We start from the raw sequence: 17,780 nt of genomic DNA on the forward strand, positions 1-17,780 counted from the left end.
CTTAGCCTTAAGAATTTCCTGTAGTATTTCTTCTGATATGAATCTGTTGTAAACAGATTCTAGGCTGATGGTTTTTATTTTTTTCCCCGGCACACTAGAAATATCATTCCGTTGTCTCGCAGCTTAGCTCGTTCCTGACGGGAGGTCTGCCGTCATTCCCGCTGTTCTGCTGACTATAATGTGATTTCTGTAGCTGCTTTTAAGATTCTGTCTCTGGTTTGCATGAGTTGGACTACAGTGTGCTTGGGTGTGAAGGGCTTTGTGTTTATCTTGCTTGCAGTTTACTCTCTTGAATTTGGGGAAAACGTAACCATTACCTCTTCCATTATTTCTCTTGCCCATTCTCTCTCTCCGTGTCTTCTGGGATTCTAATTATATATTAGTAATATATATTATAATTGTGTATAATTATACTATTAGTTAGACCATCTGATAATGTCCCACAGGTCTCAGGCACTGCTATAATTTTTTCCTTCTTTTTCTTGTGTGCTTTAGTCTGGCTAAGACCTGAACCTCTCTTCTTCTGTGTCCTGTCTGCAGTTAAACCTATCCAGCAAACTTTCATTTTAGTTCTAGAACGTCCATTTATTTTATAAAGAACTTTGATTTTCTCTCCTAAATCCTATATTCTTCACTTATCCTCTCCATATCTTTCTCTGAGTTTTAAAACATATTTGTAATTGTTGGTCTAAAGTCCTTGTCTGCTGGATACTGGATCATCTGTGGGTCTGCTTCTGTCTGCTGTGTTTCCTGTTGGCTTTTAGTCGCATCTTCAAGCTTCACGTGTGTTGTGATTTTCACTGCATCCTGGATATTGTTAATGACGTGCTGAGGAGACTCTGGACGGTTTCCTTAGGTCTTGTTCTAGAAGGTCATTAAGTTACTGGCAGATCATCTTGATCCTGTGGGGAGGCTTGGTCTTAGGCTTTTCTAGGGTGAGTATATTTCAGTTCTGACCTTAGTCCTGGTATGTGGTCTTTGTTCTTACAGCATGGCCCTTTTAGGGTTTCGAGGAATGCCCAAGGTATATACCAAGCCTTTCCTACAGGGATGAGCTAGAACTTTGAACTCTTATCTCTGTAGCCCTGTGAAATCTCTCTTCAGGTCTTGAATGTTCCAGTTCTGCTGTTTATACACAGTTAGTTTGGGAGTCAGCCAAGGATTTGAGGAGAATTTATACGTGCATTTTGGGGATCCCTCATTTGGGAGATATCCCCCCTCTATGTCCAGCCCCACTGGCAGCGGCAGCCCCAAACTATACCCTCAACCCAAGATGGCCTGCTACGTACTGCTAGAATTTTTATCCCTCAGTGCCCCACAAAGAGCCAGGAAGTCCCCTCAGAGGAAGCCCACGTAACTGTGCAGCTCACTGAGTGTCTTTCTTTTCTCTCAAAGACCATATCCCTCAGCTTTGGTTGACCTCCAGTGACTGTCAGATGTGCGTGTGTCCATCCGTGGACGCATTTTGGACCAAAAGTTGCCTGTTAAGTATAGTGAGAGACATGGCAGATTAGAATGAGGATGGATAACCTTGTTTTCAGGACGGAATCCCTCTTTATTTTTCAACTTAACGAATACAGTAAGTAGTTTTCCTATTTAACAACAATGAGAAAAGGACAAGAGGAAAGCAGGGCTTCTTTGGGTAAAAGAGAGTGTCTGCTGTGAAGTGTTGTTCCAAGTCTTTATCTAAACAAGGATAACAGCTAAAGCCTTGGTCACTCATCAGCTGTGGTCCGTGGGCACTGAGGTGTGCCCTGAGCGTGTGTGTGGTGGGGGACAGGTGACGCCTCTGACTCCTCCCCAGGCCCGTGGCAAGGTGAGCCTGAGGGTCCCCGGCTTCCCTTTCTACTTGCGTCCCAGTATTTCAGACCCTGCATGCCTTCCCTGTGTCTGGATGGAAGCTGCCTTTCCTGCAGCACTGCCCCTCCCCCAGGCCTGGCGTTTCTGGGAGGGGGCGGACCCCGTCCCTGCTTCCTGTGGCCGGAGGTCTGCTCTGTGATGTTGTTGGCACACCTGTGGCTCAGGCTGCAGCCTCCATGTGCATTCAAGTTCAAATCCAGGCGCTGTCACCGATGACTGGTCACTTTGGGCTGGTCCCCTGCTCTCTTGGAGTCTCTGTTCCTTCATCTGGAAAGTGAGATGGAAATACCATCCCTCCCACAGGAGAGCACGCTGACGGCTGGGAGATGTGAGAGGCAGAAAGCGGGCCTTGGAGCGTCCGTGAGTGTGAGGGTTGGTGACAGTTACCCCAGAGGACCACTTCCCCGGATCTCGTGGACAGAGCTCTCCCCAGGTCCTCCTCCCTTCCACCGCCCACGGCAGGCGTACCTTCCCTTTGGGTACCCGGCCCACCTCGAGGACAGTGATGGGTCTCACCCACATCTGTCGCCCCCGTCCCCCGCTCCGTGTGCAGCAGGGCCCCTACGTGCTCGCACAAGCAGGGTCGCTGTGAACTCCGCCCTGTGCAGCTTGGCGGGCGGCGAGCGTGCTGGTCGGCACGCCCCCGGGGGCATTAGCGCCTCTTGGCAGGACTTCCTGCCACCCAGGTCTTGCTGACAGGCAGCGGCATCCTAGGGGCCTGTTAATTAGTCCAAGTGGATAATGGCATCTCGGGATAAAAGGAGGGATGCTGGGGTTTGCTTATTAGGTCTCAGGCAGGAAAGAGAGGTATGGGCGGGCTCTCGCCACCTGTGACTGAGAACCCAGCTGAGCTTCCGAGTCCTGAGGGCAGCCAAGGACAGAGGGGTCATTCCTCTGTGGACCTGGAGTCCACCCACCATGACGGGAAGCCGGAGCCCACCTTGGGGACTCGTGCCCCCTCCCTCTGGAGCCAGATGGCACTGCCTGAGGGCAGGGCTGTGTCCTCCTGTTCTGGTGGCCTCAGGACAGGGCGGGAGGTGGAGGACGCAGGCAGTAAAAGCCAAGAGAGGACAGCCCTGCAGCTCTTCACCTTCCCTTGAACCTGACTCCGTCTCCCCTGATCTGACCCTTGATCTGACCTCCTACCTGCAGTACTAATTTTGATGACCTGTAGCTCTCGTGATGTGGAAACTCTTGGTTTGCTGGAGTGAGTAACAGAAAGAGACAGAGAAGAGCTTAAACAGAGAGACGTGTCCCGTGGCGGGGCACCATCACCTAGAGCGCTGATCCTCACCGCCGGGGGTAGCAGATGCTGTGGCCTCAAGTGATAGGAAATGCCAAATAACCGTGGCAGGAAGGGTTCCGAAAGCCTCAGAAGAGGGTGCTGGACTCCAGCCGTTTCCTTGTCGGTAAAAATGGGGCTAATGGTCTGAGTGTCCCTGCGAGAAAATGCGAAGGGGCAGCTACAGTTAGAGATGCCGACACCACGGTCAGATGTGGTACAGGAGCCGTGGCCCCACCGGGCACACCGCAGGTCACACCGCAGCTCTCCCGGCGCTTTCATCCCTGTGCTCCGAGCTCGCTCTGCCTGCCCCTCATGCTGGCTCTTCCGCCCCGCAGGTACTGGTAACAGTATCGTGGTCGTGACCACGGCTGGATTTCTTCATCAAGAACTGAAGATTGGCGAGAACTTTAAAGAGATAAGCACCTCCTTCCTGGGTTTCCAGCTCATGCCCGAGGTAACCCGTGCGGCAGGTTGGGCCGGTGCCCCCGTGCCACTGGGCTGCCACCGCCCGCGTCGTGACCCGTTCCCCTTTAGCAGGAGCAGCTCTGGGCGGCCTGTGCCGGGTACGACGACATCTACGTGTGGAGCCTGCAGGACCTCGCCCAGCCCCCGCAGAGGATCCACCTGCAGGACTGCTCCAGGATCCACTGCATGATCCAGGTGAAGAAGCAGGTACGGCGGCCCCGGGGCTGCTGGTCAAGGCCGGCCCGGGAAGGACGTGGGTCTGCGGGTGCCCGAGAGCACCGCACACCTCTGAGTGGGCTGCCTGTGTGGTGCCCGTTTCTCCTCAGCAGATCTGGGTGGGCGGCACCGGGCTGTCGCAGGGGAGATCCAAGGGGAAAATCTACGTGATCGATGCCGAGAGGAAGACGGTGGAGAAGGAGCTGGCGGCCCACACGGACACGGTGAACACCCTGTGCTCCGCGGAGGACAGATACGTGCTGAGCGGGTCCGGCCGCGACGAGGGCAAGATCGCCATCTGGAAGGTCGAGTAACCCAGGGCGCGTGTGCCCTGTGAGCACGGGACACGCCTTCTGCCGGCTCCTGGCGCCTCCCCAGAGAAGGCGGGTCTGAGCCTGGGGCGGGGGCACTGGGAGGGCCCCGCTGCGGGGGCCTGTGTGGCTCTCTGGCCTCAGTTACGAGACCGATAGTGTCGCACTTTCTCTCCTGGACTTAGCTGATTAAACTGGACTGTTTCAGGCTGGGGGGCCTGTCAGGCAGCCTCTGCTGAGAAGTCGCCCTGTGCTACCTGGACGGCTCCAGAACCCACGACCTGGGCCGGCACCAGGCCATCCGGGAGCAGTTTAGCCGGAGCACCCGTGACCTGCAGACCTCGGGTCTTGCTTTTCCTCCACTTCACTCACTCGCCAGATACTAAGCACCAGATTCACAGGCGCCCGACAGCCAGACAGACACTGACCTCTTGTTCGCGGCAAAGCTCATGAGAAGGGGGGAGTTTTAAATGACCACGTTGTGGTTGAACAGGTTTGCACCTGCCCTCGCTGTCCCCCGACAGCCAGACACTGACCTCTTGTTCGCAGCGAAGCTCATGAGAAGGGGGGAGTTTTAAATGACCACGTCGTGGTTGAACAGGTTTGCACCTGCCCTCGCTGTCCCCCGACAGAGCAGGTGACCAGCGCCTGCCCAGGGAGGGGGACAACACTGGGTTGAGGCTGTCGGGACAGGGCTGGGCCAGCTGACGCAAGCGCTGGGTTTTTTCCTTTTAATTAATGCAACGTTTTTTATAATGAAAAAACCTAGAGACTTTTTCAACCAAAGGTCAGCATTCCATCTAAAATAGCACAAACAAACCCTTACCAGACACTCGTGTCCGTTTCCGCTGCATCTGCATCCTAGGTGCACGGCGTGTATGTGTATGTAGGTGGTGCCTTATTATTTAACTGAGGATAATACTAGCTATGCTCTTACCTTACTAGCTATAAATATTTGCAAAAGGGACCTTTTGTACCTTTTTACCATTACCTTTGAGCTGTCGTCCCCCAGTTGTGAGCAAGGGAGGTTTTGGCACGGCTGCACTGCGTGAAGGCCCGAGGCCTGTCCCCTGTGGGCCCACGATGCGCTCTGCCACAGGGGGCTGGCTGGCTGCCGGACCCTCCCCCTGGGCTCTGGGGACTTGGATAGACATCACGCTGGACCTCGCTCACCCTGAGAGGTCTGTGAGGGTCTCTGTCAGGCCCCCAGCACACAGCCAGGCTTCAGAGGCATCTGCAGTGCCTCCCCGGTGGGAGCTTTGGCTAGGCCTCCGGCTGTGCCCGCAGCACCCAAGCGTCCTGGAGGGTCCGATCACTGACGGACATTTGGGAATGTTCTGAGACCGTGGTGCGGAGAACAGCCAGGCGGCCTACTCCGCCCCTCCCCTCCCCCCGCCACCCCGAGTCTGTCCTCCTGGGGAGGGTGTGTTCCCCTGACTGACTTCTAGAAGGAAGACTAGGCCAGCAGCAACTGGCAGAAGGTGGCATTCTGCCTCTGTAAACACATGAAAAATTCGAGTAAAAGCCTGTCAGAAATCCACGTAAATTATTGAATTCCAACCCACACGTAACCAGGTATTTTCACCTCGTTGGTAATAAATTCTCTTTTTCACCAAAACAAACACTGCTGTGCGGTTTCCTTACTTTATCCAACATTAACTGGTGGCAGCGCTTTAAAATAATACAGGACTGCTCAACATCACTAATTATTAGGGATGCACATCCAAACAACAACGAGGTAGCACCTCACACCAGTCACAATGGCCAACGGTCAAAAGTCGACAGGTAACAAATGCTGGAGAGGGTGTGGAGAAAAGGGAGCCCCCCCCACCCCTACACTGTTGGTGGGAATGTCAGTTGATACAGCCACTATGGAGAACAGTATGGAGGTTCCTTACGAAACTAAAACTAGAAGCACCATATGACCCAGCAAGCCCACTCCTGGGCATACATCCAGACAAAACTAATTCAAAAAGACACAGGCACCCCAATGTTCATAGCAGCACTATTCACAATAGCCAAGACATGGAAACAACCTAAACGTCCACCGACAGATGAATGAATAAAGATGTGGTGTGTATATATATATACACACATACACACACAATGGAATATCACTCAGCCATAAAAGAATGAAATAATGCCATTTGCAGCCACGTGGATGCAACTAGAGATTATTATGCTAAGTGAAGTAAGTCAGAAAGAGAAAGACAAATACCATATATCATTTATATGTGGAATCTAAAATATGACACAAAATGAATCTATCTACGAAACAGAAACAGACTCAACGGACACAGAGAACAGACGTGTGGCTGCCAAGGGGCAGAGGGTTGAGGGAGGGATGGCGTGGGAGTTTGGGATTAGCAGATACAAACTATTACACATAGAATGGATGTACAAGTTCCTACGGTAGAGCACAGGGAAGTGTATTCAGTATCCTATGATAAACCATATGGAAAAGAATATTTTTTAAAAGTGTGTATGTATGTATAACTGAATCACTTTGCTGCTCTACAGCAGTAACTAACACAACATTGTAAATCAACTATACTTCAACAAGAAAAATACTAACCCCGGAAAAAATTAATACAGGATCATTTTGGATTTGTTCTTATTCATTCTAAGCACCTGTCAAGTTACTTTAATGCAGACTTTCCATTTCCTTTATTCTTGGTGATAATTTTCAAGATCTTATTTGACATTGATTGCAACTGAAATGAGTACAGAAAAATCAGAGGCTTTTAGGAAATGATCCTTTATATAAAAGAGGAAAAAGGTGAACAAGGGGGTTAAAAGGGGAATAGATTGGCTGGTGCAAGTGTATGGTTCTGTATTTATGTAAAAAGAATCTTGCCAGTGGAGTTTGTGGAAATGAAAAGGGCACCTTCATGCCTTCCGTGTTTCCTCTGTGCTTTGGAGAGATTCCACGATGAATGATTTGTCGTGGGAAGGCCCAAAATGAGCCAGAATTCATTAAACAGACAATGATGCCTTCCCTACCTCAGCTTTAGAAACCGGAATTAAACTGGTACCAAAAAAAGTGTTTATCTTGAACCAGAAGCTCGTTTACTTTAATATAATTCCAGCTCTCCAGCCGTATTTCAGACAACAGACAAGAAAGCTTGGTTTGGGGGCTGGCACGGCGCCACGATGACAATGAAAAGCTCAACCCACTCCCTGGTCACGGGGAATATTTTTATGATTTGTTCTCGGAAGATGCGAATGCACTGCTTGCTCTCAAATGACAACCTTGGTATTGGATGTGATTGTAACATCTGAATTACAAGTGCATGACTCTGATCCATTTCTAGGGGATTCCTTAGGAAGATGAAGAGGTGTTTTATCCACATGACTAGGGAGGGCACAGTTGGAAAACCTGGCAAAGTTGCCCTGCTGTTGCTGCTGCCTGCAAATGTTTGTATCATATTTCTTGCAGGGACTTCCCTGGTGGTGCAGTGGTTAAGAATCCGCCTGCCAATGCAGGGGACACGGGTTCGAGCCCTGGTCCGGGAAGATCCCACATGCCACAGAGCAACTAAGCCCGTGCGCCACAACTACCGAGCCTGCGCTCTAGAGCCCTCGAGCCACAACTACTGAGCCCGTGTGCCACAACGACCGAAGCCCGTGCGCCTAGAGCCTGTGCTCTGCAACAAGAGAAGCCACCGCAATGAGAAGCCCGCACACCGCAACAAAATCACCGCAACTGGAGGAAAGCCTGCGTGCAGCAACGAAGACCCAACACAGCCAAAAATAAATAAATTTATAAAATAAAATTTAAAAAAAAGAAAGATATGTCCATGTCCTATAGCCCCTGGGACCTGTGATTGTGGCCTTATTTGGCAAAAGGATCTTTGCAAATATAACCAAGTTTAAGATCTCATGATGAGATGGTCCTGAACCCAAAGACAAGCGTCCTTAGAATGAGAGAAGAGACCAACACAGGGGAGAGGCCAACTGCATGTCGACTGCAAGAGCTGCACTTTAAATATAAAAATGCAAATGGAATAAGAGAAAAAGGATGAAAAACGTGTACCCTGCACATGATAAGCATAAGGCTGGTAGAGCTGTTAATGTCGGCAAGACAGACTTCAACTGAAGGTGTATTTACAAGAAACAAACAGGGATGTGCACGAGGATGAGAAGGTCAGTACATCAAGATGACACATGATGATCCTATGTGTATACGCATTTAGTAAAAGAGATTCAAGATATGTGATGCAAACGTGATACAACTGGAGGAGAAAACAGATCTACTCTCGTTGGAGATTTAACACACTGCTCTCAGGAACTGATAGAACAAGCAAACAAAAAATTAGCAAGGCTATAGAAGATGCGACACTATCAACCAATGTGACCCGACATTACAGAACACTACGCCCAACAGCAGAATATCCGTTCTTTTCAGGTGCACGTGGGGTGTTCATCAAGCTAGACCGTATGCTGGGCCACAAGTTGGAAAAGATTTAAATCACAGAAAATGTTCTCAGACCATGCCCAAATTAAATTAGAACTCGGGGACTTCCCTGGTGGTCCACTGGGTAAGACTGCGCTCCCAAAGCAGAGGGCCCGGGTTCGATCCCTGGTCGGGGAACTAGATCCCGCATGCGTGCCGCAACTAAGAGTTCACATGCCGCATCTAAGAAGTCTGCATGCCGCATCTAAGGAATGTGCATGCTGCAAGTAAAGATCCTGCATGCTGCAACTAAGACCAGGCGCAGCCTAAATAAATAAATAAATTATATTTTTTAAAAACCTCTAATTAATTGTTAAAAAATCAACAGCAATAATTACACAAAAATCTCCATATTAAAATTATCTTGGAAGTTAAACAACATACTTGCAAATAACCCATGGGTCTAAAAAAAAAAATCATAAGGGAAATTATAAAATATTTTCAGCTGAATGACAGTAAAAACACAATATCTCAAAATTTATGGGATGCAGCTAAGGCAGTGCTCAGAAGAAAAATTATAGCTTTAAATGCCTCTACTAGGTTTAAAGTCAACAATCTGAATTTCCATTATAGGAATACAGAAAAATAAAAACATTTAAACCAAAACAAGGAAAGGAGGAAATAATAAAGATAAGACCAAATATCAATGAAATGGAAAACAGAATCAACAAAGCCAAAAATTGGCTCTTAAAAATAATAGGTACGCTCTAGCAAGACTGATCAAGAAAAAAAAGCAAACACAAGTTACCAATATCACGAATGAGACAGAGGATGAAATCTTATAGCCATCAAAAGGATATCGTGAAAAACTTTATGGCAATATACTTGACAGCTTAGATGAAATGTATAAATTTCTTAAAAAACAACTTTATGAAACCAATGCAAGAAGTAGTTGAAAATCTGAATATTCCTATATCTATTAAGAAGTTGACTTTAGTCAAAAACCTTCTCACAAAGAAAATCCTAGGCCCAGTTGATTTCATTAGTGAATTCTAACAAACTCTTAAGGATGGAATACTAAAATTCCATAGAAACTTTCAGAAGAATAGAGGAGGGGAAGACACTTTCCAACTCACTTCAGGAGACCACCATGACCCTGTTCTAAAATCTGACAGTGATCTTACAAGAAAATAAAAGTAGAGATCAGTTCTCCTCATGAACATAGATACAAAATTCCTGAACAAAATATTAGCAAATTGAATCCAGTAATATTTTAAAAGGATAATATAGCATGACTAAGTGGTGTTTGTTCCAGGAATACAAGGTTACTTTAACATTTGAAAACCAATCTATATAATTCAACATATTAGCAAAATAAAGGACAACAACAAAAAAAATAAAGGACAAAAGCCATAATGATCATCTCAATAGATGCAGGAAAAAAATTGACAAAATAAAATATTCATGATAAAATACCTTGGCAAACTAAGAATAGAAGGGAACTTCCTCAAACTGATAAAGGGCATCTACAAGAAACCTACAGCAAAAAACATCCTTAATAGTGAAAGTCTAATTGCTTTCCTCTAAGATTGGAAACAAGGCAAGGATGTTCACTTTCATCCCTCCTATTCAGCATGGTCCTGGAGGTTCCAGTCATGGCAGTAAGGCAAGAAAAATAAAGGAAGGGGAAAAGTACATTTATTCACAGGCAATTATGATTGTTTACATAAATCCTGAAAAGAAACTATTTTTTTAAATTAGGAAAGTAAGCACATTTAGCAAGGTCACAGCTCAAGATCAATATAAAACAAATTCTAACAGCAAACAATTGGAAAATGTAAAAATACTACTTACAATAGCATTAAGGACACATCAAATAGGAATAAATTTAAGATGTGTCAGACCTGTGCACTGAAAATTCAGAAACATTGCTGAGAGAAATTTTAAAAGACCTAAATAAATGAAAAGATACACCATGTTAATGGACTGGAACGTTAAATATTGTAAAGATGTTAGTTCTCTCCAAGTCGACCCAACAGATTCCATTTAATCCCAACACAACTTTAAAATAGATATAGTTGTCAATATATACTTATTAAAGTTGTGTTGGGACTTGGATTGGGATCAATTGGAATCTGCTGGGTCAACTTGGAGAGAACTAACATCTTGTACAATATCGATATAGATATATGGATATATTTGGAAATGCAAAGCAGAATAGTCACGATAACCCTTAAAAAGAAGATCAAACCCAGAGGACTCACACTACGTGATTTAAAGCTTTACTAAAAGATACAGTAATTAAGACTCAGGATAAACACATCAGTGGAACAAAATGTAGGGCCTAGACACATAAGTGTACAGTCAGGTGATATTCAACAAAAATTTCAAGACAATTCACTAAGGAAAGTCTTTAAAAAAAAAAAAACAGTGCTGCAATTAGTGGAAAAGAGAAAAAAACTCAACCCTCATCTCACTGTACAACCCTTATCTCACTACACAAAATTTAATTCAAGGTGGTTCACCTAAATGTAAAGCTATAAAGCTCTAGAAGCAAGCATAGGAGAATTCTCTGGAACCTTGGTGTAGACAAAGATTTCTTAGAAATGATACAAAAAGTGCTAAATACAAAAGAAAAAATTAATATATTGGATTCATCAGAATACACCATTAATGTGGTGAAAAGAGAAACCACAGATTGGGAGAAAATATTGACAGTGCTACATCCGACAAAGACTTGTATCCAGAATATATAAAGAGCTCCTACAAATCAATAAGAAGACAAACACTCAATTAAAAAATAGGCAGAAGATACTTCACTAATGAAGCTATATGGTTGGCCAGGTTGAAAAGATGCTTAAAGTCATTAGTCATCAGGGGAATACATATTAAACCACACTGAAATACCACTTGGTGCTCGTTAGAATGGCTAATATTAAACATTCACGATAGCAAATAAAGATGAGGCTATTGAGCAAATAAATGGAACTCTCATACGCTGCTGGATAAAAACAGCATAACCACTTTGGGAGAGCTGTTTGTCAGTTTCTTTTAGACACATACCTACCCTGCAACTCCACAATACCACACTTAGTTTTTTTAACCCAAGAGAAATGAAAACATATGTCTACAGAGAGACTCTTATGAGAATGTCCATAGCATCTTTATCTGTAACAGCCCTACAATGGAAATACCCATCAACTGGAAAATGGATGTGATATATCCTCGCAATGGAATTCTATGCAGCAGTAAAAAGGAACTAAACAGCAACGTGTATGACTCTCAAAAGCATGCTGAGCAAAAGCAGACACAAAGGCTACGAACCGTTTCCATTTACAGAAGTTCAAAACGGACAAAAGCCGTCCACGGTGACCGAATTCATAATCAGTGGTTGCCTGTGGTACGGGGTGTGTGGGGGATTGAGCTGGAAGGCATCAAGAGAGAACTCTCTGGAATGAAGGAATTATTCCATGCAGATCGAGCGTTAGTTACTCAGGTGTAGGTATTTGTCAAAACGCTCATGGAATTGCACACTTGGACCTGTGTGTGTCACTGTAAATTCACCTCACTTAAAAAACAAGACTACAGATTCTACGGCTGTTAAAAAAGAATTAGGGAATATTTTGGATTTGATACCAATAAATTTGACAACTTAGACGGAATGGAAAATCTATGTGAAAGATATAAACAACCAAAGCTCATTTAACAAGAAACAGATAACTGAATAGGCTTATTTACGATAAAGAAATTTAACCCATAATTTAAAACCTTCACAGGAAGAAAATGACATAAAGAACTCACCGATGAATTCTTCCAAATATATAAGGAATAAATAACACAAATTCTACGATAATTTTTTTCATAAAAACAGAAGAGGAGTTGAATGCTTACTGTCTCATTTATGAGACTAACATTACCTTGCTACCAAAACCAGACAAGACAGTACAAAGAAAAAAAATACAGACTAATTTCCCTCATAAACATCAAAATCTTTAGAAACAGTTTAGAAAACCAAATCTAGCAATACATAAAGAGGACATTACCTTATGATCAAGTGGAATTCATCGCAGGAATGCAAAGTTGGTTTAATATTCAAGACCAATTGATGTCATTCACCATCTTAACAAATGCAAAAAGAGGAAACACGAGTTCATCTCAACAGATTCAGAAAGAGTATTTGACATAATTCAACATCCATTCATGTTAAGAACTCTCAGCAAACTAGGAACAGAAAGAAACTTCTTCAACTGGGTAAGGAGCAGCTACCAAAAAACCCACAGCAAACGCTGTACTTACTGGTGAAGACTGAACGTTCTCACTGTGCAATCAGGAACGAGGCAGACTGCTTTCTCTCACAGATTGGGAGAAAATATTTACAAAATGTATCTGATAAAAGACTTGTATCCGTGAAACTCAACAAGGAAAACAACTAAAAAACAGGACAAAAAAACTACGTTAGACATTTCACTAAAGATATACAAATTGCAAACACAGGAAAAGATGCTTAACATCTAAGGAAATGCAGATTAAAACCACAATGGGGCACCATTACACCACCCATTGAACGGCTAAAATTTTTTAAACTACGCTGACTAGGATGCTGACAAGGATGTGCAGAGACCAGAGCCCTCATTCGTTTGACCGTGGGAACGCAAAATGGTAGAGCCCATTCTCAAACCCATCAGAAAAGAGTTTGGCAGTTTTTATAAAGTTAAAAATATACATACTCACCAATCCCTCTCAGGTATTTATCGAAGAGAAATGAAAATGCACATTTCATTACTATACACACAAGTCTCCTACTCAAATGTTCCCAGCAGGTTTTTTTTTTTTTTTTTTTTTTTGCGGTACGCGGGCCTCTCACTGTTGTGGCCTCTCCCGCTGCGGGGCGCAGGCTCCGGACGCACAGGCTGAGCGGCCATGGCTCACGGGCCCAGCCGCTCCGCGGCATGTGGGATCCTCCCAGACCGGGGCACGAACCCGTGTCCCCTGCATCGTCAGGCGGACTCTCAACCAGTGCGCCACCAGGGAAGCCCCCCAGCAGTTTTATTCATAATAACCAAAAACTAGAAACAATCCAAACGTCCATCAACTGTTGAATGGATAAACAAATTGCAGTCCATTCATTTCATGGACTACTACTCAGCAATAAGAGGGAACAAGCTCATGGTGCCTGCAATGATATGGATGCATCTCAAACATTTACGCTAGGGACTTCCCTGGTGGCACAATGGTTAAGAATCTGCCTGCCAATGCAGGGAACACGGGTTCGAGCCCTGGTCCGGGAAGATCCCACATGCCGCAGAGCAACTAAGCCTGGGCGCCACAACTACTGAGCCCGAGTGCCGCAACTACTGAAGCCCACGCACCTAGAGCCCGTGCTCCACAAGAAGAAAAGCCACCACGATGAGAAGCCCCCGCACTGCAACGAAGAGTAGCCCCCGCTCGCCGCAACTAGAGAAAGCCCGTGCACAGCAACGAAGACCCAACACAGCCAAAAATAAATAAACAAAAAAAAATTATGCCAAATAAGGGAAACCAATCACAAAATACTGCATACTATTATATTCCATTTATATGAGACTCAAGAAAAGGCAAAAACTATAGTGACCAAAAGCAAACGAGTGATTGTCATGCATAGGAGGTGGGAGAAGGGAATGCCTACAGAGGGGCACAAGGGAACTTCTTGGGGGGACAAAATATGCTGCCGTGAACATGTGTACAGAAGTTTTTATGTGAACATGTGTCTTCTTTCGCCTGGTATATCCCTAGGAGTGGAATTGCTGCGTTGCATCTTAACCCGACGTGTGTTCGACTTTTTGAAGCACTATATCATGCTTGCAGTGCTGGTTACACTCTCTACACATTTATCAGAACTTATCATACGGCACACTTAAAATTGGTCAATTTTGGGGCTTCCCTGCAGGCGCAGTGGTTAAGAATCCGCCTGCCAATGCATGGGCCACGGGTTCGAACCCTGGTCTGGGAAGACCCCACATGCCGCAGAGCAACTGAGCCCGTGTGCCACAACTACTGAGCCTGCACTCTAGAGCCCACGAGCCACGACTACTGAAGCCCGCGCGCCTAGAGCCTGTGCTCCGCAACAGGAGAAGCCACCGCGATGAGGAGCCCGCACACTGCAACAAAGAGTAACCCCCGCTCACCGCAACTAGAGAAAGTCCACACACAGCAATGAAGACCCAACACAGCCAAAAATAAATAAGTAAAATAAATAAATTTTTAAAAAATTGGTCAATTTTATTGCCTGTAAACTATACCTCAAGAAAGCTAATTTGTAAAGAAAAAATAAAAGTTGAAATCAAAGAGAAAAAGGAGGCAAATCATGATTAATCCTGAATTACACACTTTCCTGATGCTCAGTGCTCAGATTAACAAGATGACGCCAAAGGTCTACTCACTTTGTGCCATGCAGACCCAGCCGAGTCCAAAGTCTCCTATGTGCATTGCAGCAGCTGTGCCGGGAACGGTGTCACTCTGGATCTGTCATCTACCGCCAGGAGGGCGTGTGGTGGATATGCTAGTTGCCGCCACCCCACTTGGCAAAAGTCCTCTGTGGTCCTTCAGGCTGGGTCTCCTTCTTCAGCGTCCTGCTGCTCTCCACCCTTCCAGGACCCTGGGAAGAGTCCTACTCTTGTCTTTGAGAGTGCGTATGTGTGTTTTCTATCATTTCTAAGGGCCTGGAAAAGACACTGTGTGTCCACCTTCTGGTATCTCAGAGCTCAGTTTCCTGATCTAAAAATTATAAGTCTCTCCATTTTGTTTGCAGAATCAAGCACGTAACAGAATGATGTAAAAGAACTGTGCAAATGGGAAGCATATAAAAGCTTTATAATTAAAGCCAATGTGTCCTCTAGACTGAGTTTGAAGCCAAATGGGAGATTTCTAAGAATTCAACTCTTCAATAATAAATTTTTCTTCTCCCACTCCCAGGAAAATCCTAAGGCATACGTCCCAGAAACACAAATTAGTGAGTTTTTAGAATGATAGATGAGGTATAGACAGGTTAGACAGAAAATAGATAAGGTAAATAGACATAAATACAACTTTTTTTCTGATTTTCCGATAAAAATGAAACAAATACTCCAAACAAAAACCTCTGTTCATACTGTTAAAACAATGTAGTAGACCCATGTGTGCTAATAAGGAAAGATGATCAACTATTTTGCGAAACAAAAAAACGTACATTGCAAACTCTACACAGTGTGGTCCAATTTTTGTTAAAAAAAAAAAGATTGTTTCTGCTTTAGCACATGTGGGACAGATGTGGAGGCGTGCGGGTTGGACGGGGTCTGGGGCACTGCTTTTCCGTTATCTACCGCCCGTGTGTGTGCGTCCTCCAGCCAGTGGCCTGGAGTGGCCTCCCCTGGCGGGTGACTGCACCTGCGCCAGGTGAGGCGTGGCGCCGCCGCACCTCCGCCCCGCGCCAGGTCTCGCGGGCTTTGCGCATCCTGGGCAGCGGCTGGACGGACACCAGGAGGCGCTGCGCGCTCGCTTAGCCGGGCCCTGGCTCCAAGCCCCTCCCCACGGGGAGGGCCCGCCTCTCGCTGCCTGCACAGCGGCAGGAGGGGCAACGCGCGGACCCCTCAGTCCCCACGACAGGGAGGCACGACCCCCTTGGTCCCCACGGCAGGGAGGTGTGGCCAGGTTCTGCCCGCGGGGGCGCTCAGGGCACAAGCGCAGGGCCAGGGCCTCCCAGTTTCCATCCTCCTGATGCCCAGGCGCAACCCCGGGACCCCGTGGTGATCTCGCCCCCAACCCCACCCTGCCGAGGGTCCGAGCCGGCCCCTTCGCCCCTCCGACATCCCCAGGCAGCCTCCCCAGTGCCCCAACTCAGAGCCAGCCTGCGGCCCACTGCAGGTCAGCAGCCTCGGAACAAATCAACCCATCCTGCGTTCATCTCTCACCGGCTGCGTGACCTTGAGCGAGCCCCTCCCCCTTCCTTTCTTCTGTTGCCAAGTGCAGGGTGGCTTGCAGCTGCCCAGGGTCCCACCCAGTCCGTGTGGCACACACCCCATGCCTGATGGCAGCTTGGCCGCTCCCTGGCTGGCTGGTGGTAACCAGGGCCGTTCCCGAGTTTTCCACCCTTCCCTGGAAGGCTCTCTTACCAGCCGTCAGGACCCCATTACCCACCCACCAGGACAGGCCTTGGCAAAGAAGGGCTGCCAGACATTTGCCCACACCTGGCCTGGGGCCCCAAGCTCGGGGTCCGGCCTGAAAGGGCTGTTGTCAGGTCACCAGCATGCTGGGTGGTTATCGCCCCCAGCTGGCTCAGCCTGAAGCCCACCTGAGCCAGGTGAGGTGGGCTGAGCTGAGACCCCCACCCACCCACCCAACCCCCCTCACCTCCGGCAGGTGCCCTGGAGGGCCTGGGAGTTCTGACACGGGCCCCCAGGTTTGGGGCTGGGAGAGCCTCTGGGGACACTTCAGGAGCCCTTACCTAGTCCACACCCACCGGCAGCCTTTGGTCAGAGCAGGGCGTCTCTGTCCTCTCCACAACGGACCCACCCAGGTTCCAGGAGGGCAGGGGGCGGGCCTGGGTCCACAGCCCAGCCACAGGAGGGCAGAGGGAGAGGTTCTGGAGAAGTGACACAGACACACCCACGCTGTCACCTGGCAGGGAAAGGTTTATTCAGTTTCAACCACAGAGTGACAGAGCGAAACAGACATAGGGAGAGCCTGGTCTACACCGGAAAGTGAGCGTGTTACACAGACAGGACCTTATGCACAGGGATGAGGCAGAGAGTGCCACGCAGCCACCTCTACCGGGAAGAAGCCCTGAGACCTAGGGCTCTGCATCAAGACACACGAACACCAGGCCGCTTGTGCCCACCTAATAAAAAAATTAAGTGATGTGCGATATTACTTTTCTTTATAACCCCTTTTCCTCATAAAACGTTATGTGTTTAACACACACTCATATCACTGCTAAAATCAGCAAGAGCTATTATAGCGCTCCAACTTAATTAAGTTGATAAAAAAAACGTTGTCCTGTGGCCAGTTCACAATGGAACTAAATAAGTTTTGTTCCGAGATGCCTGGGGAGTCTCTCTGGCAGCAAGAGGCATTTCCAACAATTGGGTCATTCTGCCACCTAGAGACAGTCTCGGTCCACAGCACGTGGAGCTGTGCCCCTGGCAGCCCGGGGTAGGGCAAGAGGGCAAGGTGGGCACTCAGCTCGGTGGAGGCCCAGTAGAGGCGGCCACTCCCGAGGATGGGCTGGCCAAGG

General features: G+C 47.1%; 1 protein-coding gene across 6 annotated transcripts in view; it reads left to right on the forward strand.

Moving 5' to 3' along the window:
* Positions 1–5,762, forward strand: part of DENND3 (DENN domain containing 3) — a 60,606-nt gene extending 54,844 nt beyond the window's left edge. For 3 of the 6 annotated variants that reach the window (XM_060128486.1, XM_060128489.1, XM_060128490.1), the window contains 3 exons: positions 3,481–3,599; positions 3,680–3,817; positions 3,937–5,761. In XM_060128486.1, coding sequence (XP_059984469.1) covers positions 3,481–3,599; positions 3,680–3,817; positions 3,937–4,140 — 461 coding nt within the window. In that variant the 3' untranslated portion in view covers positions 4,141–5,761. Of the gene's footprint in view, positions 1–3,480; positions 3,600–3,679; positions 3,818–3,936 lie in introns of all 6 variants that reach the window. The other 3 variants (XR_009536547.1, XM_060128487.1, XM_060128488.1) reach the window with 3 other exon arrangements.
* The last annotated feature ends 12,018 nt before the right edge of the window (positions 5,763–17,780 follow it).

The sequence above is a fragment of the Lagenorhynchus albirostris genome, chromosome 17 (genome assembly GCF_949774975.1).
Source record: "Lagenorhynchus albirostris chromosome 17, mLagAlb1.1, whole genome shotgun sequence".
NCBI classification, from domain to species: Eukaryota; Metazoa; Chordata; class Mammalia; order Artiodactyla; family Delphinidae; genus Lagenorhynchus; species Lagenorhynchus albirostris.